Source organism: Rhincodon typus, chromosome 15 (assembly GCF_021869965.1).
Source record: "Rhincodon typus isolate 14 chromosome 15, sRhiTyp1.1, whole genome shotgun sequence".
Classification (NCBI taxonomy): domain Eukaryota; kingdom Metazoa; phylum Chordata; class Chondrichthyes; order Orectolobiformes; family Rhincodontidae; genus Rhincodon; species Rhincodon typus.
In genome coordinates, this window is record NC_063346.1 from 36,903,479 (window position 1) to 36,917,915 (window position 14,437).

The 14,437-nt window shown below is 38.7% G+C and overlaps 1 protein-coding gene across 4 annotated transcripts in view; it reads left to right on the plus strand.

Moving 5' to 3' along the window:
* Positions 1 to 13,867, plus strand: part of heatr3 (HEAT repeat containing 3) — a 39,523-nt gene extending 25,656 nt beyond the window's left edge. For 2 of the 4 annotated variants that reach the window (XM_020513762.2, XM_048606020.1), the window contains exons 7-15: positions 1,296 to 1,585; positions 2,823 to 2,913; positions 8,509 to 8,654; positions 10,855 to 10,937; positions 11,026 to 11,162; positions 12,409 to 12,497; positions 12,694 to 12,840; positions 13,209 to 13,385; positions 13,587 to 13,865. In XM_020513762.2, coding sequence (XP_020369351.1) covers positions 1,296 to 1,585; positions 2,823 to 2,913; positions 8,509 to 8,654; positions 10,855 to 10,937; positions 11,026 to 11,162; positions 12,409 to 12,497; positions 12,694 to 12,840; positions 13,209 to 13,385; positions 13,587 to 13,700 — 1,274 coding nt within the window. In that variant the 3' untranslated portion in view covers positions 13,701 to 13,865. Of the gene's footprint in view, positions 1 to 1,295; positions 1,586 to 2,822; positions 2,914 to 8,508; positions 8,655 to 10,854; positions 10,938 to 11,025; positions 11,163 to 12,408; positions 12,498 to 12,693; positions 12,841 to 13,208; positions 13,386 to 13,586 lie in introns of all 4 variants that reach the window. The other 2 variants (XM_020513764.2, XM_020513763.2) reach the window with 2 other exon arrangements.
* Positions 13,868 to 14,437: the final 570 nt, after the last annotated feature.

Genomic DNA, 14,437 nt, shown 5'->3' on the forward strand with positions numbered 1-14,437 from the left:
TTATCTGCTTTCCGGAGGGACAACTCTCTCCGTGACTCCCTTGTCCGCTCCACACTCCCCTCCAGCTCCACCACACCCGGCACTTTTCCCTGCAACCGCAGGAAGTGCTACACCTGCCCCCATACCTCCTCCCTCACCCCCATCCCAGGCCCCAAGAAGACTTTCCACATCAAGCAGATGTTCACCTGCACATCTGCCAATGTGGTATACTGCATCCGCTGTACCCGGTGTGGCTTCCTCTACATCGGGGAAACCAAGCGGAGACTCGGGGACCGCTTTGCAGAACACCTACGCTCGGTTCGCAACAAACAACTGCACCTCCCAGTCGCGAACCATTTCAACTCCCCCTCCCATTCCTCAGACGACATGTCCATCCTGGGCCTCCTGCAGTGCCACAACGATGCCACCCGAAGGTTGCAGGAACAGCAACTCATATTCCGCTTGGGAACCCTGCAGCCCAATGGTATCAATGTGGATTTCACAAGTTTCAAAATCTCCCCTCCCCCCACCGCATCCCAAAACCAGTCCAACTCGTCCCTGCCTCCCTAACCTGTTCTTCCTCCCACCTATCCCCTCCTCCCACCTCAAGCCGCACCTCCATCTCCTACCGACCAACCTCATCCCGCCCCCTTGACCTGTCCGTCCTCCCTGGACTGACCTATCCCCTTCCTAACTCCCTACCTACACTCACCTTTACTGGCTCCATCCCCGCCTCTTCGACCTGTTTGTTTCCTCTCCACCTATCCTCTCCTCTATCCCTCTTCTATCCGCCTCCCACTCTCTCCCTATTTATTTCAAAACCCCCTTCCCCTCCCCCTTTTCTGATGAAGGGTCTAGGCCCGAAACGTCAGCCTCTCTGCTCCTATGATGCTGCTTGGCCTGCTGTGTTCATCCAGCCCTGCACCTTGTTGTCTCGGATTCTCCAGCATCTGCAGTTCCTACTATCTCTGAAGTGTTTTTTTAATTTTGGTTTCGTAGCATTTGGGTAATTCCGTTTTATTAGTCACTGCTGAATAGTGCTAAGTGTATGAGAAATTTGCACAATTCATTATCTGTATTTGTATGTTTCACTTCAGTGATGTTAATATGGTCCACAAATGGTAAATTGTTAATAACGAAAGTAAACAAGGTATAATAGGATACAGTATACTGCTGTAGGCAATGTAATTGTTATGAGTTGTGAATGGTAAGGGACAATGGTGTCTAGCGGTTTGAGAAGTTTCTAATCTGCAGTAACTGGAGTACTTTGGTTTATCATGTGCATATTTATGATTGTAAATGACACTTGCCTTTAGGTACTGTGTGGAATGTGAAGAGTGTTGTACCTATCAGCAGTCAGGCAGACACAATAAATGCTGTTATAAGGATTCTATCGGAAACTTTGGAGAAGAACACCAACCAGATCATTCTGACTCTTGGGCAGGCTGCTCATGCAATGCCCAAGGTTGAGGCAGGGATTGAAATGGAGGAGGAAATGATCGATGCAGATGATGTTATTTCCACCCTAAAGGATGGGATGCAGAAAACTGCAAATCAAGAAAAAGCAGCGAACATGAAAAACGATGACATTTCTGACCTTCTGCCAGTAAGCATCAAATAATCCTAAAACGTTTTGAGCCACGTTTTATTGCGTCTTAAAAGTTTTCAGTAATCACTTTTACATGTTTTAACTTGGGTTCTTTGTTTAGTAATTGTTGAAATCATAGAACATATTGAGGTTGCAAATAAGTGGAATATGTATTGGAGCAGGATATCATAGAATCATAGAATCCCTAAAGTGTGGAAACAGGCCCTTCAGCCCAGCAAGTCCACACCGACCCTCAGAGCATCCCACCCAGACACATTCCCCTATAACCCACATAATCTCCACATCCCTGAACACTACGGGCAATTTAGCATGGCCAATCCACCTAGCCTGCACACCTTTGAACTATGGGAGGAAACCGGAGCACCCAGAGGAAACCCACACAGACACGGGGAGAACGTGCAAATTCCACACAGACAGTCACCCAAGGGTGGAATCGAACTCGGGGCCCCTGGCGCTGTGAGGCAGCAGTGCTAACCACTGAGCCACCAAGCCGCCCCACTGAAAGCATATTTTATCCTCCAGTTGCCACAAGTGGTAGTTTCTCAGTAATCTGGTCACTTATTTTTTTAAAAGAGGTGTAAAGTAGTTAATGTTGAGATGGATAGGAAACTGGTACTAATTTGATTGCCTAACTGGACAGATGTTATCAGAAGTCAGTCAAAAACAATAGCTGACTTCTGACTCCAACATCTGCCTATTTAAGGCATTACCTCTCATTTGCAATATATATTCACAAGATATTCTAGCCCATTTAAAACAGGCATGGATGTTTTAAATACATTTTGAACAATATAAGATATCTATGTGTATAATGCTAACCACATCTTCTAGAATATCTGTATGCAGTTCACTTGACCGGGGATGCCGAGTTGCAATTACTGATTGGAGAATGAATTTGGTTCAGACCATGGCACGACCAAGCTCATTTGTCTTGAGACTCACTCAATGCAATGCCTTTATTTTCAGGCTGAGAAATGACAGGTCAGGGTGACTTTAAATGACTTCACTGCAGATAGTGACTGCCTGGTAATTTTCACTTTGAAGCAATGAATCTCGGTTTGCCATTGACACTTTATTAAAAATAATACACGTGCTGCACAGAACGTTGACAACATCACCTTCAACCTACTTCATATTGTACCATTGCAAAGTGTGCAGTTTGATTTGATTTCCAGCAGAAAATCTAGAAGTGTTTGTAACATTTTGATGTTTTCTCATTATTATTTATATATAGTCCCGGAGTGAGGAGCTGAAGCATGCCACTGCTCTGCTGGCTGCTCAACAGACTGCCTTGGAGATCATTGTTAATATGTGTTGTTCAGAAGGTATGAACTGAAATCACACTCTTTCCAAAGATGTTTTCATTTATAATGTGCTACTTGTATTGGATGACCATCTTGAGTGTATTCCTCCTGCAGTAGTTGTTATTCATGATACCATAGGACCAATCGTGAGAGTTGGGTTCTTTGTAACAGAGAGATTTCGCTGAGGGAGGAAACAGCTGCTCTCCATATGAGATTCCTCTCTGGGCAAGAGTACTATTGGTGTTGTGGTTGGTTGGCTCGCTGAGTTGGTTTGTTGTTTCGCAGACGTTTCATTAACCTGCTGGGTAACATCATCAGTGCAGCTCCGATGAAGCGCCGTTGTGTTTTCCATCTGTTGTTTAAACTTTGGTGTCCGTTGAGCTGGATTACCGCACTTCCAGTTTTCCTTCGCAGTGGAGTGAATATGGGGTCGAGTTCTGTGTGTTTATTGATGGCTTTCTTTGTGGAGTACCAGGCTTCTAGTAATTCCCATGCTTGTCTCTGCTTTGCTTGTCCCAATCGAATTGGTGGTTCTACTTATCCACGTGGATAGAGATGAGTGAGTATTGGTCGTGTTTTTTTTTTTTTGTTGCCAGTTGATGTTCGTGTACCCTTGTGGTTAATTTCCTTCCTGTTTGTTCGATGTAGTGTTTCTGCAGGGAATCTTGTATATGACATTGGTCCTGTCCATAGCGGGTAGTGGGTCTTTGGTTTGGGTGAGCAGTTGGCAAAGAGTTGATGTGGGTTTGTGTGCTATTCTGATGCCCAATGGTCGTAAGAGCCTTGTGGTCAGTTCAGCTGTTCCTCTTCGTTTGTGTGTGTGTTAGGGTGGTTGCTGTCGAAACTTGGTCAGTGTGTGGCCTTCCTGTGCACCTTTTTATTAGGAATTCTCCATTTGTCCTGTGTTCCACCATGACGTCCAGGAATGGGAGCTGTTTGTTCTTCTCCTCCTCTCTGGTGAATCTGATTTCGGTGATGGTGTTGTTTATTAGATCGTATGTCACCGAAGTTGCATGAGAACATTATTTAAAAGGGCAACAACACACTGCAGCAGCACAAAGCTACGCCTGGAAGAAGAAGAATACCTCTTCCAGGTATTCAAAGGCAATGGATACCCGAAAAACTGGGTCAGAAGATGCCTATTACACCAACGACACCAGGAAGATAGTACACGCCCCGAAAACTCATCACACTACCTTACATCAGGAACACATCTGAACTGACCACAAGGCTCCTACGACCACTGGGCATCAGAGTAGCACACAAACCCACATCAACCCTTTGCCAACTGCTAACCTGAACCAAAGACCCACTACCCACTATGGACAGGACCAGTGTCATATACAAGATTCCCTGCAGAGACTGTGACAAACACTACATTGGACAAACAGGAAGGAAATTAACCACAAGGGTATACGAACATCAATTGGCAACAAAAAGACAGGACTAATACTCACTCATCTCTATCCACATGGACAAGGAGAACCACCAGTTCGATTGGGACAAGCAAAGCAGAGACATGCAGAGAAGCCTGGTACTCCATGAAGAAAGCCATCAATAAACACACAGAGCTATACCCCATATACACTCCACTGCAAAGGAAAACCGGAAGTGAGGTAGTCCAGCTCAACGGACACCAGAGTTTAAATAACAGACGGGAAAACACAACAGTGCTTCATTGGAGTCTGCACTGATGTTACCCAGCAGGGTAATGAAACGTGTGCAAAACAACGAACCAGCTCAGCAAGCCAACCAACCACAACGTTCACAACCCGAGCTACAAATCTACTCTAAAACCTTAGTATTATTGTTGATGTTCGGGGTAGCACTTGACCACAGGGTAGCTGTCATTAAGAAGAACGTTTGAAATGAGTTTATTGGTTGCTGATTGGTTGTGATCGGTTGGCAGGATGCTCCTGAGGAGTTGGTTCTGCTCTGTTGTGAAATCATTGCGGAATATCCCTGGAGAGGCTGTCGCCTCCAGCAGGGTAGTACAAGAGATGGGAAGACCTAACTGTAAAGATTAGAAGGTAACACAGAAAAGTGGGGAAATAGCATTGTTCGGGTATGGATTACGAGCCAAAAGTACGGACATATATAGGGAAATATTAGACTATAGGGACTTGTGACAGAAAACGAGGTATGGGAAGGATTCTTTAAACTGGACTTTGAGAAGAATTGATAGCCAACAACGTTATCCCAGGGAAGGGCATTTTTATAAATTAAATATCGAGATTGCTGATACTGCATTTCAATACTTCAAACAGTGTTGCAGTCAAGAAAAAAACGTGTTGATCATTTCATTTTTAGAAATGAGCCAGTTTTGAATGTTACCTCAAGTATTTGTTTAAATTAAAGAGAAAATGCTACAAAGTAGTGCGTTGCATTATTTGCAAAATACTATAAATTATTTAGCTTGGTTCATCCTTGTTTGAACTGAGGGTGATTATCCAACAAAGATGAATTTAGATATTGTTCTTGCCATAGTGTTTTAGTCAATATGTTACTGCCCATTTTTATTCTGAAATAATACTACACCCTGGTGGACAGATTGTTGTTAGCATTCAGAGGCTCAAATCTTTTTTGTTACGTTAGTAAGAAAGGTTGGACATTGACTGTTTAAAGTGGATTCTTCAAATCCATTTCTTCTTCCTTTAAAGTTTTAAATTTCCTTGTGTCTTATCTTTATCGGCAGAAATTAATGTCACATTCATGTACGTAAAAGTCAAATGTCTTCCTGTTTTTACACGCCACTTTTCACAGTTTGCATTGTTAGAAACCCAAAAACAGTCAAGATTGTATGAACAATTGAAAAGCCAAAAAGACTCTTTCACCCATTTCAAGACACCAAGATTTAAAAAAAAAAAACTGCTTTTCGAATGGAGAGAATAAATTGTTGTCTGGAATGTTATTCACAATCCAGGAAGCCCATTCATGTTCCAAAATCATCATCATCTTTCCATTTTGGAACACGTATTTTCCTTCCCATCTATCATATAGAATAGATATTATATATTGTCACTATCATAGAGTGTTATGTTAGTTGTGTTTTTTTTTGCTTGTAAGATATTTTTTAATTAGGAGTCAATCGCAGGATGGTTTACATGAATTCTCTTTTAAATGTTGAATTAAAATTTGAGATATTGTTCATTTTCCTTTTGAAATCAGTAGTGTAAAATATCTTGAGGATTATAACTTTTTTGATATTTCCCTCCTAGCTAATAGTTAAGAATAGTCTATTCTTTTGAAGGAGCCGATATAAAAATTCAAGATAGAATCACTTTTGTTTCTATGTTTGAACTTGTACATGAGCAGTTTAGTCATGTGTTTTCTGGAAGCTTGGGTGCATTACGTCTTGAGATTTATCATGGTACAATCAATACATCACTCTTGGGTCCTCACTCCCTCTGTCTAATCCTATCAGCAAATCCTTCCAATCCTTTCCTTGTCATGTACCTATTTAGCTTCCTTAAATGCATCTATGCTAGCCAACTCAACTAATCCACATGGTAACAAGTTTCACATACTTATCATACTTTGGTTAAAGTTTGAACTGCAATCTCTACTGGATTTATCTTGCGTTGATGGCAACTAGTTCTGGCCACCCTATGGATTCAAACTTCGTTTTGACATCACATGACCTGGGGTTGGTATGCTGGACATAATGTCAAAGTTTGCAGATGACACAAATCTCAGAAAAGTAATTAACAATTAAGGGGACAGTAACAGAGTTAGGACATAGATTGGTTAAATGGCCTGACATTTGGCAGGTTAAGTTCATCTCCGGGTGTGAAATGATACTTTTTTGGAGGAGGATGAGGTGAGGCAATATAGACAAAATGGTATATTTTTGAAGGGGTTGCATGAAAAGAGACTTGGATGTGTATGCACACACCTTTGATAGCAGGGCGAGTTGAGGAAGCTATTCAGATATGGGATCCTTTGCTTCATTGATAGATGAATGAGGTACAAGAGCAACACAGTTAAGTCAAATAGTTGATAAAATACTGATTAGGTCTTAGCTGGAGTACTGTGTTAAATTCTGGGTATTGCGTGTTGGAAGGAATATCAGGCTTTAAAGTTGATGCAAAATTTGCTAGAATAGTATCAGAGATGAAAGACATCAGTTGCCAGGAAAGACAGGCGAAGTGGGATTTCCTCTGAACAGTGTACAGCAGAAAAAAAAATTAAGAGCAAATTTGACAGAAGTTTTTAAAAACATGAATGGTTTTGGTAGAACAAATGATGAGAAATATATTCCAATGGCAGAAGAGCCTTTAGCCAGAGAACTTCGATATAAGGAGACCGACAGAAACATCAGAGGTGACATGAGGAAACGTTTTCTTGCTGCAGCAAATTATCATGATATGAAAGTGTAATGGAGTTTGTTTCCAGCAGTAGCAATGAACATAAAATTGGATAAATACTTGAAAGGGAAAATGTGTAGGTTATAAGGAATGGGACTAATTGGATAGTTCTACCAAAGATACACGATGGGTCAAATGACTTCCTTCTGCATAAAGCTTATATGATTTTCTCCTCATCTGCTTTATGAAAATTTCTTTTATCACTTTAAATACCTCTTTTAGGTCTTTCAATTCAGAGGTTTGTGAGATTGTTGTTTTGGGACTGTATTTTTAAATCTCGAGATGTCTCCAAGGAGGGAGTGAAATGGAGAAATTAGGGAATTAATCCAATTAGTTGGGGCCCAGGCATTTGAATGCACGACCATGAATGGGAGAGTGTAAGATTCCAACACCACAGTTTTCAGCATCCTCAATTTACCACACACTCCATACCCTGGCCACTGATTACAAATCCTTTTTCCCAGCTCCCATCTTCAGCTAGAAGTTGCTATTTGCAAGCTGTCTATCTTTCAACCCCAAGCCGAAATTCTGATCCCACAGTTCCAATAACAAAATTATGATTTCCTCGACCTACTGCAAGATGGTCTGCATATATCCCATATCAACCCAGATGATGCTGAAGCCCTCATCCATAGATTTATCCATACTCGACTATATAATTTCTCTGGCTGGTTTCCCATCTCATGGCTGTGATTCATGTTAAATGAGAAGTCTTTCACAATTATCACTTGAGACATTAACTGTTTCCCTCTCAAATTTCTCCTGGATAAGTCAGTCATCAGAGATCCACCTTATGAATAGCCCAAATCTGTGAGCTGAAGTAAAATTATATTTCAGAATATACCCTTATTGTTATTTAATCCTATTAATTTATGAACTATTAAGTCTCTTAACCAAATATGTGGATAGATCTTGACATATTAAGATGGATACATTTAACTGAAAGTGTTTTAAGATTATACTATTTCAATCTGATGTTGCACAGAACAATACAGAAACCTTATGAAATTTCACCAGACTGTAGTCAAAAAACCAATTTATTTTGCATTATATCAGAATTAATCATCAGGTGAATGTAATTAAATCACGAATGTTGTAGTCTTCTGTAAAGTATCCAACAAAAATATGCAAAGCAAAACATTACATGCTCAGTAAGTACACACTTGATTGATCTGAATGTTAATAGTAGAACCAATGTTCTTTCTGTTAACATTATGGTTTTGACACTTTAATTTCTGTTTGTACTCAGATCCTTCAGATGATGAATGGGAGGAAATCTCAAGCAGTGATGAAAGTGATAACTCTATGACTGAAGGGGCTGGGACACTGATTTCTCCTCCCTGTCTGTCAGCAGAGGTCCTCTCTGCACTTGTGTTCTACCTTATTCCAAAAAGGGTAAACATACAAACTCTTTGGTTATAATTTTAGAATGAACATAATTTTCTTTTTCTCAATGCTCTCTGGCAATGAGTTAAATGGTGTTTGCTGTGGAATGTGTAGGTTCTACTTGTTCATCCATAGTTCTTTTGCAACTTTTTTTTCTGGCTATTGTATTAACGCCTCTGCTTCATATTTGGTACTAAAATTCTCAATGGAGATCAGATTTCACTTGATGCCATTGTTAAAACCAGTAACGGATAATGCTGAAAACAGTAGCGCCATGAGCATGTCTAACAGCAGCTACATAAATGGCATTGACAAAAACCATTTCTGGTAGCATTTCATAATCTTGTTCTCATTTACAACTTTGTAGAAGTCTTTTTTTTTTTTAAATAATATTATGGGATGGAATTAATTACTGAAAAGAATTATGCCAGTTTCAGTTAAGTCTGATTGATGTAATTAGCTTAAAAAAAATGAATTGCTTTAAACCGACAATTGACATTCGTGTATTTTGCTATTTATCCTCTTTTAAATAGAAAGAACTTATTCTGGGATTGCATGGTAATTACCTGACAATAATGTTGGTTTCCAAGAGGGTGGAGAAAATATCTTTGTTCCTGAATCAACAATTTCCAGCCTATGATGCTCCACTCATGTTTTCAGGATTATACTTGAAGGCAAATCTACATAACACTCAAAAAAAAAAATGTTCAAAGAGTTTCCAATCATTCAAGAGCCCCAACCTTTTCTTTCCGAAACAGGTTTGCCTTTTGAACATTTTGAATGACATTAGATGTTTGCCATTTAGCTATGCAATTTTAGAGGTCTAACTGACCGTTTATATCATTCATATAGTCATAGAGATATACAGCACGGAAACAGACCCTTCAGTCCAACTTGTCCATGCTGACCAGGTATCCTAAATAAATCTAGTCCCATTTGCCAGCATTTGGCCCATATCCTTCTACACCCTTCCTGTTCGTATACCTATCCAGATGCCTTTCAAAATGTTGTAATTGTACAAGCCTCCACCACTTCTTCTGGCAGCGTCTTCCATACACGTACCACGCCTGCTTGAAAAAGTTGCCCCTTAGGTTCCTTTTAAATCTCTCCCCTCTCATATTAAACCTTTGCCCTCTAGTTTTGGACTTCCCCACACCGGGGAAAGGACCTTGTATATTTACTCCATCCATGCCCATCATGATTTTATGATCCTCTCTAAGGTCACCCCTCAGCCTCCGCTCCAGGGAAGTCGCAATAGGAAAATATACTATTCATTTGTTAAAGCATATAAAACTGTCCGGGTTGGGGTTAGGGTCTAGTCAATGTGCCAATTAGCTAGTTTTATAGATGATGATGGCACGTTGAATACGGTTTAATGAAAATGGTTTAAAAAAATCTGTCTTTGGTGAGAAACTGTTCTGATAAGAACTGTGCAACTGTATTTGTCTCTGAAGTGGTTGGTTTAGAAAAAGCTTCGATTTTTAGAAATCTGCCTTGAAATTGGGAAATTAGGATATGTGTGAAAACCACTGCATGCAACTGCAGTGTGTCAGGAAATCAGCCTTACTGGCAGTAATGAAGCCATCAACAAGGAACATTGATTAGTTTAGCAGTGTAGTGAGGCAGCACCATCTGTCAACCCCAGTCAACTCCATCAGCTATTGCTGATCGATAACATACCAATCTGCAATCATAACAAAAGCATTAAACAATTAGGTTTGTACAAGTGTTAAAGAATAATGTACTTTAATAAGGATTTCTTTATTGAATCGTTGTTTATTCTTATATCCTTGCCTTGAGTTTGTGTTGTCAAATTACCCTTTGCAGAATATGGCAAGTTACTCCACAACAATTATTGTGCATGCTATGTAGCTGGCATGAGTTGATGTGTTTCTCTTCCCTGGGGTGAATCTTCTACCAGTGTAAAAAATCAAACTGTTATCTTGTTAGTGTTTCTCACTTGCTGTGTTAAGTGTGAATCTTCCAAACGTTCACATAGAACATTAGTTAGGTTAATGTGGTAAAACTTTTTACATCACAGCCGTGAATCTGAAATTAAATTGCACGTACAGATTTGTTAAATATTTGGCCTAATAATGAATTAAGACCTGGCAGTGATGGATGAAAAAGAGACGTCAGTAGATGCTTGGGAGCTGATAAAATGCTTTTTTCTTTTTAATAATGCTTGTCTTAACTGATAAATCCTTAGGTTCTGGAGAAGACAGAGTTCCCAGACGGTGTAACTGTAGATGTATGTATGAAATATCCATCTTGGCAACATTTAATTGCAAAGTAAGTAAAAGAACTTGTATGTGCAGTAAGTTAACGGAGCCAAAGGAAGTTTGAACATTTTAAGAGCTTTTGTCACATTTCGCCATAGAATGAAACGAATACAATGCAGAGCCCTGACCTGTCTCCATAACCTTTTATCAGTATTGGATATAGAGGAGCTTGGAGGACCAGTTGCACTTCAGGCTCTTTCACAGCACCTTGCAAAGCTTGTTTTCTCCCAATCAGGTGAGTTAATTGGATAACAGGAGATATAGTTAAGCACTTAGTATTTTCCACATTTTTCTTTTCCATGTTATTGCCATAGAATATCAGTATTATGCATATTTCCCAGTATGGAATTCTGTTCAAGTAAAACAGTTAATGTCTTCATATGAGTCAATATTGTCACTAGCTGTCATTAAAATTTCCTGACAGTAACTAACCGGAATTCATAGTCATACTTGACTGCTGAAAGTGTTGCTATCTTTTGACAGTTTTTTAAAGTGTGTTTTATAAAGGGGAAGTACCAAAGAAGGGTGTATTAGACTCAAAACGTTGACTGTGTTTCTCTCCACAGATGTTGCCAAACCTGCTGAGTTTCTCTCTCTCATTATGTTTTTATAAAGTGGAACTGTAGTTATTAGCAAGGAATAATGGGTAGTATAAAACATTTTAAAATAAATAAAACATCAAAAATCACTATAAAGAAGATGTTTTTGCTTTTGGCAAAATGGGAGCAAATTGTAAAGTTAAGTGCAAACACATTTATGCAATCATAATAGATCATTGTGCATGAACCAGCACCATAACACAGGGCAAAATACAGAATTGTTACTTTTTCTTGCATTAAGATGTTTTTGTTGATGTTTAGAGTGGTACTTTGCTGAATTATATGTGCAATTGAAAATAAACACTTTTGTTAAGTGTTGAGTCTACCATCTGTGAGTAATCTGGTTTTAAATCACCGAAGAAGTTTTTGTAAAACTGTCATGTACTGAACCATTTATGAATTTTATTGCATAGCCTAGTCAGTTTCTTAATTTTTTTTTAACATTTAAAGATGTTTAAAAACATACTCATGTTTTTACTTTAAATGAATGCATTCTAATTTAAAGTGCTTCCTTGAATGGACACACGTGTCATTCACAAAAACTCACTGTGCTGTTTGCTTTGATTCTAAGGGGTGGCCAATTTTGTAAGGAGAATGCTAATTTGCAGCACAATACTGGATTAAAAAACATTAATGATCAAGAAAGCGTAATTTATTCTTGCATAACTTGTGTTTAAACTTCCTTTATTTTTAATGCTAGTTTAGCTGATTTCTGGATACCAGTATGAACTCTCTGCCATACTATCAATGTGCTCTGTGATATAAGAGCCAGGCTTGAGTGAATTTATTAGTTGAGGTTCAGATGCTCAATAAAGACCCAGTTTGTTTGTCTCATGTAATAATTGTGTTTTGTAAATTTCTTTTAATCTACTTTTGATGCAGAGCTGCCAAAGGATTCAGAGTTTTTAGAGGCTGTGACTAGTGCAATAAGGTCTTTGTTGCAGAGAATAGCTTCCCAAAATCTTCCTCAAGTAAGTTCAGTATTGCATTTGAAATTTCTTTCAATCAATGAAATCATATTTATTTTATTCTTTAAACTATTGGTTTAAATGCAAAATTAACTGCTAATTGCATTTAACAAGTGGGAAAGACAAATGATAGCTAATACATTTCACTGCTCATTTTCGAAGTGTTATCTCATTTTTGGCTGTCTTTTCTATTACAAAGCAGAGCCTGACTGCACAACAGCTAATGATATTGTGTCAGGCAGGAGCTCAATGTGAAAACACCAGTACACGAGTCAACGTGGTTGCCATTATGGGAATTAGCGGCAGTGCACTTGCCAAAGAAGATAATACAGCCGAGCTGCTCAAGGTATTGGCAAAGAATTATACTCTTTATACCTGTACACTGAACTCTGACAGAGTTTGAACTAAATGTAGTGACATACTGAATAAGGCTAAAAACAGTGAAAGAGATTTATAAGCTTACATAGCTTGTGTGCCAGCTACATGGCAGAGTAAAAATTAGCATTTTACTACATAATTAAAAGTAAATACATTTATGCAACTGAGAATGTATCAAAATCCTTTACAAAATATTGTGAAGCGTGTCCATAGTTCTGCAGAGCTAGCTTACAAAATTATTTGAAAGGTTTTTCAATTTTCCCTCCGTATTGATCATACTACAGTTTGCTTACATCTGTGTATTTTCCATCTTGCCATGTGTTTTATTAATTCCAGACGATAGGAAATTTTTTGCTTCAAGTAGCCAATAAGGATTCCTCGCTCGTGGTAGTTGGTGAAGCCCTGGATGCCCTCATTGATGTGTTTGCTGATGGGAAAGAGGCAAAGAAGGCAGCAGACCAGATGAAGCTTGTCCAGGCCCTGAAGTCCTTTCAACCAATTTTCAAATCTAGGGTAATTGACATAAAATGCACTGTAGTAATAATGCAGTGATTCTTTCAAGTTTTTAAACAAGGCTTTGCAAGTTAATGAATTAAAAGCAATGTTCTGTGAAGTGGTTGTAGTACAGAGGTTCATAAAGAAGTTTTTTTTTTCTAGTTAAAGTTATGCTTGAAAGTCTACTTTTAATAGGAAACATCTTTTTTTTTTTATTAGATCCAAAAAGAAGGTAAAGGTAACATCACTCCAGATCAACGACTGGTCCTTGACAATGTGAAGATTAATCTAAAGCGATTTATTGCCTACCAAGAGGCTTTGGCAAAAAAATAAGCCGATGACCACAAAGGTTGATTTTAAAGGAAAGTTGAATTTTATATTTCCAGTTGAGACTTTCTTACTTTGACACACGCAGTTGTGAAATTGTTGATGTCCAGTAAACAATTCTTTAAAAAATTTTGAATTATGCCGTAATTTATTACTCAAGACACTCCAAGCAAAATCGGGGTTGTTACAAAACGTTTTGCTTTCAAACAATGCTGTTTAATTACGTTAGTACTGAGGCTATTTACATAAATATCATTTTTTGAAAGCCATACCAAATTGTTTATTTTATTGATGCCAGTCAGATTTTTTTTTCGGGGGGGTGCACTGGGGAAGAAAAGCAACAAAACCGTTCCCTACCCTTAAGAATCACAATACGTTATTGTAACATTACACATGATGCATTTAATGCAGTTGTATAATTCATGTGGAAGACATAATTATAATAAGAAATCTTTTGAAGTAAAGCTAGAAATAAGACAACCTCAGGAGCAGCTGCAAGATCATGCCAGTTTCTATCTCCCATTTTTGTTTTATTTATGCAGCACTGATTTGTTACAATCCCACTTCATATTTTGTAAAATCTTTTTTATTCTTCAGATCCATTTAAGATACAGTTCGCCAACTTGCTGACTGAGGATATTTTATCAGGAAAATACATTTTTTGAATAGATCAATTAGAACACATGACAGAGTGCATTCCTGAAAGTCCAGGGTATAGGAATATTCAACTGGTCGAATGCCTT